This window comes from Trifolium pratense, linkage group LG2 (assembly GCF_020283565.1).
Source record: "Trifolium pratense cultivar HEN17-A07 linkage group LG2, ARS_RC_1.1, whole genome shotgun sequence".
NCBI classification, from domain to species: domain Eukaryota; kingdom Viridiplantae; phylum Streptophyta; class Magnoliopsida; order Fabales; family Fabaceae; genus Trifolium; species Trifolium pratense.
Genome location: NC_060060.1, coordinates 32667794 through 32679174, shown reverse-complemented (window position 1 = coordinate 32679174; position 11381 = coordinate 32667794). Strand labels below are relative to the sequence as shown.

The 11381-nt window shown below is 34.5% G+C and overlaps 1 protein-coding gene across 4 annotated transcripts; it reads left to right on the top strand.

The window, feature by feature from the left end:
• The first annotated feature begins 417 nt into the window (after window positions 1–417).
• Window positions 418–10688, top strand: LOC123910567 (probable ubiquitin-like-specific protease 2B). Of its 4 annotated transcripts, none has more exons than XM_045961724.1 (17): window positions 418–720; window positions 817–888; window positions 996–1198; window positions 1306–1411; window positions 1544–1593; window positions 2423–2620; window positions 2690–2765; window positions 3286–3394; window positions 4726–4803; window positions 5478–5609; window positions 5922–6122; window positions 6206–6261; window positions 6337–6430; window positions 7589–7679; window positions 7759–7878; window positions 8688–9086; window positions 9909–10688. In XM_045961724.1, the coding sequence occupies exons 1-17, from the start codon at window positions 555–557 to the stop codon at window positions 10494–10496; spliced, it is 2739 nt and encodes a 912-aa protein (XP_045817680.1). In that variant the 5' UTR covers window positions 418–554; the 3' UTR covers window positions 10497–10688. The 4 variants fall into 4 exon arrangements, with proteins under 4 accessions (XP_045817680.1, XP_045817682.1, XP_045817681.1 ...); XM_045961726.1 differs by having other exon boundaries at window positions 455–720; window positions 1002–1198; XM_045961725.1 differs by having other exon boundaries at window positions 455–720; window positions 1312–1411.
• The last annotated feature ends 693 nt before the right edge of the window (window positions 10689–11381 follow it).

Genomic DNA, 11381 nt, shown 5'->3' with positions numbered 1-11381 from the left:
AGACTTATTAGGGTTTATAGATTTGCGTTCATTTTGTGAAGAATTTTCACCACTTGATCAATGTCTTCTTCATTGAAGTCGAAGACTTGAATTTTGTGGATTGAGGTAGACGGTGGGCCTCGAATCATCGAGCATTGAGTCACGGCTATGAATAAAAATAAAAAGTTAAAAGTGGAAGGAAATAAAAAAAAGTGAATTATTTCATACACATATTATGTGAATATGTATTTATACATTTGTTGAGACATTTGTTGAGGTGAATAATTCTGATTGGTTTACAACTAGTATTTATTAATATTAATTTTTCTATATTAAATACTACAGTATTTGCGAACCGATCACAATCATTCATCTAAGCCGTGTACCGATAGATATTCATATAATATACTTAATGAATTGTTTACCGATAAAAAAAACAATAAATATTTGTCAAAAAGTAATAAGAAAAGGAAATTGAACAAACACATTTTCTTCTCCCACCCAAATCCCAAATTCACATAAAACTCGCATTTCAGTACTATTTATCGTTACCGAGTTTATCGCTCACTCGCTCAATGACTCAGCGCCCACCGTCTTCCTCAATCAACAAATTCTCAGTCTACGATTTCGACGAAGACGACGCTCATCAACCCGTGAAAAATCTTCACAAAATGAACGGGAAATTCATAAACCCTAAGAAGCCCCGTTCTCCCATTTCAAAATACGCGTTCCTCCAAGCATGTAAGTTACTCATCTCTTTCAATTCCTTTTCATTTTTCTTCAATTTTGATACCTTTTTTTCCGATTGTTCGTTCATTCGTTGATTCTAATCCGCAGTTGCGGGTGGTTCAAAACCTGAATCAAAGTCTATTCCCGTTGATCCAATTGAACTGGACGATGATGATTTAGGTATGTAACATGTAATTGTGTATATTCATGCAAAAATATTTCGTACATTTTCAATTGCTCGGTTTAGGTTTCGTTAACTTTCTGTAAATTTCTGTGTGATTTCGAAGATGTAGAAGAAGAAGCTAAGGGCTTGCCGGAGAAAGCTGCAAACAAACCGGTAGAGGTTGACGATGACGATGATGATGATGCTGGTGATGATGATCAAGGCATGAATGCCGATGCGTGTTCAATTGATTCGCCACTGCATTATTCTGCTTATAGAGAGATGTCTGGCTATGCTGACTCTGCAGATAGCGATTTTGACTTGAAAGTAATTATTCAGTTCTTATTTTTGTCTTATCTTTTTATTTTCATTTGATCACGTTTTCTTTACTTAGAGGGTTATTGTTTATTACCACTGATTTAATTTTGATTCAGCATCAGTCATTTGATATGGTTTCTGACGAAGACGATGATAGCAGTCATGATAGTAGTGAAGTGAGTTCGTCGTCAAATTCTACTTTTAATCCATCAAAATTTCAAGGTATTTTTGTTCATGCTTTAAGATTTTCTAACTGACATTGCAGTGTTCTTATTTATATAGTCAGTTATAAGTCTGGCTTATTTTAAATTGGTTTTCCATTCACGAATTGTTTTGTGTTTTTTGTGATTTCAGGCTGCTTTGAAGACGAGCTAGTGCAGGATGATTCTGCTGCATTTAAAATTGTAAGTGTATTTGTCATGTTTATATGATCAATTGCGTAGTAGTGTTTCATACCTGCTAATGGCTGTAATCTGCGGACGCAATATGTAAAATCTTTGGTTTTATTACGAAAAAATTTAACTTTGTTCTTCTGATATATCTCTTTTGCTTTAGGGGTAAATTAAAGAAAACATTAATACACATGTTAAACAATAGTGTTTTGACCGTGGAAGTGGTATAGACCAAGAGAGAACGAAAGAAATAATTGAGGTAGGTGGGGAGGGGAGAAGTAAGAGATGGAGAAGTAAGAGATGGAGAAGACAATAAGCATGAGTGTGTTGTAATAAAAAAAAAGATTTTTTTTCTTCCCCTTTCTAATGTTGTGGAACATGCGATAGAGTGATGTCCATAATTTCAAAATTTACATAAATTTGGAACATGTAACTCAAAAGAAGTGTAGATAGAAAATAATAAAATTAAATGAGCTGAAGGCAGGTGTGATGTTTAGCAATGGATCATTATTCTGCACTTCCTTGTTCTCCTGTTTCTCTTAAATATGTTGGTTTTTTAGCCTTATGGTTCCTGCAATTGGTTTGGTCAGCTTGTGTGATCTAATCTGGTATAACTCAGTCACTTTTAAAAATAAAGTTTCTGAACAACTAAATTTTAGTTGTATATGTAGGTTGTAGGTTTTCAATTGGAATTATTTTTATTTTGTACCGAAATATTTTGTACTCAATCTTGTTCTTTCATGCATTGAAAATATATAACTTTATAGCACAGGGACATCTTATTTTTTAAAATGTTAGATAGCTCTGGTTAACTGTCCTAGTTTCTCTTCTCAATGTGCAGGATGACATAGAAAAGGTGGTTGCTGTTTTCCCTGATTATATTCAATACGAGGAATTATATTCCACCAGTTCTCGGTTAATATTCTCGTGCGGCTCCCTGAGACTTGAAGGTCCAACAAACAATCAAACTGGGAAAACTTTTAAAATTGAATGGGAAACTGAAGATATTATAAAAATTGAGTCATGCTGGGTTGGAAAGGTAAATTGTTCATTTATTTACTTTTATATTAATCCCTCAGTGATAAATTTGATTGTCTTCTGTCTGTAGATTGAAACAGCATTGATCAACCTTTTCCTTAGATCAAAAGATTCTGAAGAAGTTGGCATTACAAATGAAAAACCAGGTGCGTCTGCTTTTGAAAATAATATCAGTGATCTTTTTATGTCAGTATAGGTCTAATATCCTTGATCTGCTTATACTAGTGACACTAGCAGGTATACAGTGTAATCAATTGGTTGGGTATTGTTTGCTAAGTTAATTTGAATAACAGAATGAGCAAAAGGAAGAATATTTCTTACTCCCCTGATAGTTAATCACAATATTTCCTGATTGTGTGTTTGGGAAATCTTGCAATAGTTGAAGGATTTGTATTATTGTGGATTTAGCCTCTGGTTCTTGGCTTTTGAAGGCTATAATGAATACAGATATTTTCTAGGCCTCTATAGTTTAGATCCAAGTTTGTTGTGTAGACGATGGATGGTGTTAATGTTCAATTGACAAAAATCAACCTATTTTTTGTTCCTTGTCCAATTTTTTTAAAATTTAGGAATGTTTATAGTTACTTCTTCAGTGTTTGACAAATTCCTATATGCGTACAGGATGCTTTGACTTATCCCTTTTCATCTGAATTATTGTTAATGCAGGCTTTAAGAAATTGAAATTTGCAGTTTATGATTTATATTGGCCCACGGCAGAAGAGGCTATCAAATTATTGGATATGAGATACACAGATCGCTGGAGTACTGTTTTCGAGTAAGAATTTTATTGTTTAAAACACCGGGGTGTAAATATCTTTTGTAAGTGTAGTGATGTTTGCCTTACTACCTAAATCAATGTTTTAAAAACCGGACCGGAGATCAAACTGGTGAGAGCTCCCGGTCACGGTTCAACCGCAGTCGATCCGGATTACTAATAATTAGCTAAATTAATAATATAAAAAATAAAATAAATATGTTCACAAAAAGCACTACTTTTTCACTAAGCCCAAGAATAAACTAACATAATGAAAAGGAGGCCCATTAAGGTACACACTTTCACTAGCCCTAAATTAAGAAACCCTATCATATAAGAGACAAAATGGTGGTAACACAAACAACCTTCATACATCACTTCTTCCTATTTCAGTTCCTGTTTTTTGTTTGTTTGTTTAATTTGTAAGAAATCAAGGTTACGAATAGTAGGATCATGATTTTGAGTTCATTGGACTGGTTTAGACAAGCTTCTACCAACGAATATATACAGATGTGGATCTATCTATCCTTTTATCTCCTCTGACTTTATCCCCTTATCTTCCATCTCTGCTTCACACTCTTCCATTGACAAGTTTTTTTGCGAAAATAGTTATGTGTCTTTTTTCTAAAACCGGTACCGGATCAGCGGTTTTTATCTGGTTTTGACCGGTTTTTAACGGGTTATCTGATCAGCGGTTTTTAGGGGCTGACCGGACCAGACTCGTTCCCGGTTCAACCTCACATTTACCCGTATGCTTGTGTTGTGTCGTATCCACATTCAGGGACGGATCCAGAAACTTACTATACGGGGGGCCGAAAATAAGAACAATTATTTTGACTCTTAAACATATATTTTTTTTTAGTTATTTTGATTCTCAAACCCTCAAATTTATCTTTTGTTTGTTAGTTTAGTCCTCAAATATGTTTTGTATTAGTCGATTTGTCCAAAACATTACTAATAATAGACAGATTTGAAAATATTTTTATTATTTCAATACACTGTATTGACAACATCTCATATATTTAAAGAAGAAATCATTGTTTGCTCTCCTCATATATATACTATTTTTTATGCGTGTATTTTTATCATATTATAATATTATTTTATGTATGTATAATACTCAACTAAAGTGTTATAAATAGATAGTTGAGTTGAGACTTGATAATATTTATTATTATATACATATATGAGGGGGAGGGGGGGGCCTTGGCCACTGCCTGCCCCCCTTTGAATCCGTCCCTGTCCACATTGTACTATGTATCTCAGCTTCTTAGATACTTAACAATAACAAAGGTTGTTGTGCAATATTGCTAGGTGTTGATTAATATCGTTATTATATTTCCTTCATGCAGCATTAATACAGATAACTATGGAAATAATTCTGTAATAGGACAGGGCAATTTGTTGTCTCAGAGGCGTTATTTTCCCATGTAAGTTGAACAAACACTTCTTCCTCCATTGTTTGATATCCGTTGAACTACAATCTGTGTTACATCGAATGTTATTTGATAATTAACTTTTTAATTTTGATTTCTTGTTATGTTAATTTTTATGTTTTTTGCAAAAGGTTATGTTAATCTGTCAGTGCTGCTTGTCTATGTTATTTGCTCCGAGTCTTTGACTGTTATATGAGCCAGAAATTCTTGAGCCCTTTGAATTTGATAGAACTCTTCAACGCATGACTGAAGAGTTTCTATATACTATGTCAAGAACCAGAAAAGAACAAGGAGTTCGAATTAGGTGCATTGAAGAGTTCGATCCTTGTTCTCGTTGCTCATTATCCCAAACACGTTAAGTTTCTGCTTAAAGCAAAGTGTGCTCGGGCCTCAGGTTCTCTGACTTTACGTCAATTTTTTTGGGCGGGTTAGATATATAAATGAAAACTATTTTGAGCTTGTATTTAATAACACAAACTTTTTCCATGGTTAACTAATGATTTCAAAATTACACTGTGTCCTTAAACCTTTAGCTCGCTTTTTCCTGCCACTCCACGAAACTGTTTTCACAGTTAAAACTGTATAACTTCGGTGTTTTTTAGGACAACCTATTTTTGGTAATAGGACATTTTATCAGTGTTTTTTAAGACAACCTATTTTTTATACAGTTTTGATGAATCATTTGAGGAGGTTATTTATCCAAAGGGGGAACCTGATGCTGTTTCCATTAGTAAGAGAGATGTTGCACTTTTACAGCCAGAGACATTCATCAATGACACTATCATTGACTTTTATATCAAGTAAGTATGATAGAAGAAATTGTAACTTTCCGATGGATTTCATTAATGATGCTCTGATTCACTCCTATTCTGAAAGTAGTGTTTACCCTCTTTTGTCTCTCATTCATGCACACAAGCACTTTGCAATCTCATCACTTGTACTCCTCTCCACCCTTTAGCTTGAAAGTTAAATTAGTTATTGTTGATAGTGTTGCTCAACTATTTGTTTTACCATTTTCTTTTCAAATGGAATAACTCCTCGATGGTTTAGATATGCCTCATTATTTAAGGCTTCATATGAATTGGCATTTGCTGAATCTGGTGTATCTGTAGGTATTTGAAAAATAAGCTCCCAACTGATGAACAGAAGAGGTTTCACTTTTTCAATAGCTTCTTCTTTCGAAAGCTAGCTGATTTAGATAAAGATCCATCAAATGCTAATGATGGCAGAGCAGCATTTCAACGTGTACGTAAATGGACAAGGAAAGTTAACCTTTTTGAAAAGGATTATATCTTGATTCCCATAAACTACAGGTAAGAGCCTATAAAAGTATTTTGCTAGCAAATATGGTTTATGCAGTATCTTAAGAATAATTATTTATGTATCTTCATGACAGTCTTCACTGGAGTTTGATTGTAATTTGTCATCCTGGGGAAGTGCCATGCTTCAAAGGCAAGATATCTTTCATATAAGTTGTTATTTTATGGTTTATTTGGAAGATCTTCATTTTATTCGATTGTCTTGTAGATGAAGAAATTAAAGAATCTTCCAAAGTACCTTGCATCTTGCACCTGGACTCCCTGAAAGGAAGTCATAAAGGTCTCAAGAATCTTTTCCAAAGGTAGCTTGCTGATAGCCATGTCTGATATATAATCAATGTCTGTTTTTATAGTTTATGATAATTCGGAGGTTCAATAACAAAGATCTATTGCCCTCTTTTTTTCTTTAGATATTCATTCAATGCAAAAATTGAAATGCTTTGGTGGCCCAAATTTTGGCTGTTTAACTTATGCATTAAGATGGCAAATAAGGCAGGATATATATATAACTAAATTATATCAACTGATGATAAAATAATTGGTAGATTTGTAGAGAAACAAACGTACCAACACCAGGTCATGAGTTTTTTTATTCTCTCTAGACTGGGCATTGCCTTTTAGTTGGAAAATTATTTTCACTCTTGAGAATATCTGCATGAGAATGTTCGGTTTTCATGTTTGGTACAACAGCTCAAAATATTTCTCATCCAACATTTTTGCTCAACATTCTCTCACTTTCATTCTTGTGGGGTAAGTGCATATGCTCCCATACTATGGGAAACGGCAACACTTTCTGTTGCCATGTTATCAAAACTGTTGCCATTTCTTTGCTTGTGGTGACCAACAGCCATTGTCCATCACTGCTGGTTTCCAATTTCCAACCGCCATTAAATGCTACTGTGGATTGACAATCAAATTCCGCCACCATCATTGATCACCACTGACCAGAATCCATCTACTTTTACTCTTCTCCAAAATCTAGTCGCACTTACAGCCACTTTCTGCCTCTGCTGTTGGTGATAGCAGAACTCAGCTATCCTCTGTTATTCCTAACTGTTGACTTTGGCCAATTCCATCAGACACTAAAATCTTGTCACCTACACCTAACAACAGTTAAGTGTGGTTGGTTACTTTGGCCATCATGCCAACCACTAATCAACAGAATCTGGCCAACAACCCGTCAATTATCAATGTCATTCCCAATTATGTTCTTGTAAGTTTCATAATCGGTGACCAAACAGCATAAAGCTTGTAGTGATATTTTATCCGAAGAAGAACCATGAGTTCAGATAGTTTGACAAGGCTGAGTCATTTCATTGAGCCACTGCACAAAATTATATTAACACAATGTAGTAAAAATGAAACTCAATAAAGTAAAAGCTTTTTTTGAGTGGATTTTATTTGCTTTCTGTTATCGCAGAGTCTGACAGTTCTTTTTTCCATATATTGTGAAATGACAGCTACCTGTGTGAAGAATGGAAAGAGAGACACTCCAATATGGTGGATGATTTTTCTTCTAAATTTTTACAGTTGCGGTTCATCTCACTAGAGGTAGTCTCTCTCCAAACAAATCTAACAAATTCAGTTCAAATTTTTATTGACTTCTGTTTTCCGACCCTATTTTTTTCAGCTGCCTCAGCAGGAGAACTTATATGATTGCGGTCTGTTTTTGCTTTACTATGTGGAACGATTTCTAGAGGAAGCTCCTATCAAATTTAACCCTTTCAAGACAACAAAGTTCTCCAACTTCGTGAGTGACTTAATATTGGATTAAAACTTGAATCAATGTGATATTCATTTTGAATTTTCAATGATATAATGGTGAATCTTCATTTTAATTTTACATTTCAAGCAGCATTGCTGTTAGTGGTATCTGGCATTGATGATTGTCTAATCTGGTTTTTTCCTGATTCCATTAAGTGCTATGTTAAATGAGAAAACTTTAGGACAATCACGACAACATGCTTGCTGCTATGGTCCTCTGATTTTCTAGGTTTTAGGAAGCAAACTGTAACTGAGGAATAGCAGTTTCTGAATGAGTTGTGGTCTCAGCCTTGTAAAAGTAGAAACCGCATAATCAATAAATACTTGTATTGTAAGCAATGATATATAATTGTTCCTTGGTGCATAATTTATTACATGAAATGCACGAGTTATACTTTTACTTGGTTACTTCATTCTTATTCCCTTCCTCTCCCCTTCTCCTGAAGATTGCAAGGCACTTCTATGCTTAAATTATTGGGAAATGCCGACAAGTGCCCTTATTCTGCACCTTGAAATTTTATCTCGGGAGTTGTGCATTCAACAGCTTGAAATTTTGAAAATTGACTTTTTCTATATAAAAACTTACCACTTATTTCCTCTTTTGACTTCTTAACAAGTACCCTTAGGGAACTTGCTGCCTTGACCCTAAAATGTTCTATACATTATTGTATTATATTTTTTTTCTTTTGAGCCTGTCATATCAGTTTATATCTGGTGCTACTGCTCAATCATATCTTTTATGGATGACGCTAGCTTGCAGTTGAGTCACATTTGAACTTTTCTTTTCATTCTCAGTTGACTGGTAGCTGGTTCCCTTCGGCTGAGGCTTCGCTGAAACGATCTCATATACAGAACTTAATTTTTGAAATATTTGAAAATAGTTCTTTGCGAGCACCCTCTATTGATTGTCATGGCAAAGGTCCTCTCTCTGAAGTGCCCGGTGTTATGGAGCACAATGTGGAAGCAGATTTCTCCGGGGCTAGCTGTTGTCCTGCTACGTGGCATGGGAATCCTTCAAATGGCTCTACTGAGATTGATTTTCATTTCCCAATTGTTTCACCAACAAGAGTTGTACCATATTTAAGAGAACCTGATAATGTTTTCAAGGACTTGCAAGTCGCAGATGTATCTCCAAATTTCAATTCTCGGAAGATGTTAGTGTGTCATCAAAATGGATTATTGTCACCAATAGAGGTATTTTAATCATTGCAGTGATTATTTAATTGCTATTTATCTGCAGTATATTCCAACTCTTTTGGAATGTGTTTTCAGGATGTCTACTTGATGTTGTTTAATCCACCTTGAGTGTTTTCAGATTGACTACTTGATGTTTAATCTACCTTGAGTGAGAATCTGGGGTTGCACAATTGAGATCTATTATGTCGTCCTGTCCCATTTTCCCTTTACACATTTTTACCAAAACATAAAAGGAAGAGATTGAATGCAAGAAATCAAAGTGCCTCCTATACAAAACTTTCTCTCTATGATTTGGAATATAATGAATAGGAACAGATTAAAAGAATTGATGTACAATCAACATAGTTTAGCTTAATAAGTTGTACACTCTTGGGTTGAATGGGATGGCTTGCCAAGAACCTACTCATTCAAGAACATTACAATATTTAATTTAAATAAATAAAAAATACAATGAAATGGTTGGGTATTTTCATTGGTTTATAATTAGGATATTGTAATATATTATATCACAGGGTAGAACCATTTGCAAAACAAAAATTCACAGGGTAGAATGTGAAGTTTAGAGTCCTATCAAATGCATAGGAATAGTTCTCAATTTCCTTGTCCCCTCTTTTTTTTTTTTTTTTTTTTTTCCAACAAGCAAATTGGTAAGAATAAAGAGAAAGTAAAATGGTTACCTGGTTATTTATCTGGTTAGAGTTTTGTTAAATTAATGGGGAACAATATGAAGCAACACACACTAATGTATATGTCTTTTGCACACACAAAAATGTTTCTAGTCCCACCTGCAGAACTTCACATTTCGTTACTCTGATGCAGGAAACTGAAGAGTTTGGTGACGATGTAGAGAGAGCAAATTCTCAGGCAGGCATTTTGGCATCTGGTTTACCATCCACATCATATATAGGTAAAGATCATAGAGCATCAGAAACAACACAGCAGGGATTCTCTATCAATTTTGCGGAACCTGTCGAGGGCCTTTCACATTCAAGAACAACTGCTATATCTTGGAACAAACTGGATTCAGGTACTCTTGAAGACCAGCTTCTGGAGAAAATGGAAGAGTCTAACATTCCAAACAAGATAGTTGTTAAAGATTCTCATGAGTCAAATGACGGGAATGAGATTCATGTTATTCAAGATTCTCAAGAGTCAAATGACGGGCACGAGATTGATACATGTGTGAAATCTCAAACCTCATTCCAAGATAATATAAATTCTGTGACCCATCAAATACTGGATTTGGCTGATAATACTAGTGTTGAAGATGATAGTCTAGTGGGCAAGAGAAAATCACTAGCATCCGAATCTCTAGAACAAGATGACAAAAGGCGGACGCTAATGAATGAAACAGGTGGTACAAGTCGGCGTTTCACAAGGAGGATGGTAAAAGAAACATGTGTTTAATCTAATGTGATGTGAATAGTGTTGTTAGCAGCAGCAGAAAATGTTAATAGGAAAATTAAATGTTAATATTTTGATTTGGAAGCATTAACCCGGAACTGAAGACTCAGGCAGAAGAGAAGTATGAGTAGATTTAAGAACCGTGTTGGTACCAATGCGTGCCCATTGATTAGTGAATCTTTTTATGCGTAGACATATGCTTGAGTTGCCTCACATCTACAGGATGACGTACAAAAATGTTGATACCTCTTTTTTTGTAGTTTTGGTGGGACTGGCAAACTATAGACACTGCCGCTCAAACTTTTAGTGTAGATATATCAAGTGTTCCATAGGAAATTGGATTATGTATCGCCAGAATGGGTGATTAATCGTAGGTCAGTCTTAAGGCTTATAACTTATTCATTGGATTGGACAAATTTATCAGCTTGTTTAACCAAAGGAAGTGTTTGGTAAACAAACTTATCTATATGTGGTCAATACGTATAATTATTTGAGATGCTACTTAAGCTAATGTTTGAATTTATTGATTTTAGTTTTTTTTTTTTTTTTTTTTTTTTTTTAAAAAAAAAAATTCCCTTCTTTTTACCGTTTTGTAAAAGTAGCTCGGTTGGTAGCTACTAGTGATATTATTAGAGGGGTGATTTTTCACTACTCTATATTTAATAGTATGTTAGGCTAGCCACAAGATTATTGAAAGAAAAAAAAAATGAAGGTGAAATCTTAACCACTCCCTCATTCTTAATGCGCATTAAATCACACTACGTTTTTTTATGATTATCAGAAGAAAAAAACACTACGTTTTTTTACGGGATTCTTTCAACAGTACATTGAGTTCTTTAGCATTATATTTTTTGTTAAGAGTGTTAAAAGTCTTGCATTTGATAAAGT

Excerpts from the sequence above, each read along its gene's own strand:
- LOC123910567 (XM_045961724.1), top strand. The coding sequence starts at position 555 with ATGACTCAGCGCCCACCGTCTTCCTCAATCAACAAATTCTCAGTCTAC. Across the intron at positions 889-995 it reads ACTGGACGATGATGATTTAG|ATGTAGAAGAAGAAGCTAAG; the intron begins GTATGTAACATG and ends GTGATTTCGAAG. Across the intron at positions 2,621-2,689 it reads AGTCATGCTGGGTTGGAAAG|ATTGAAACAGCATTGATCAA; the intron begins GTAAATTGTTCA and ends TTCTGTCTGTAG.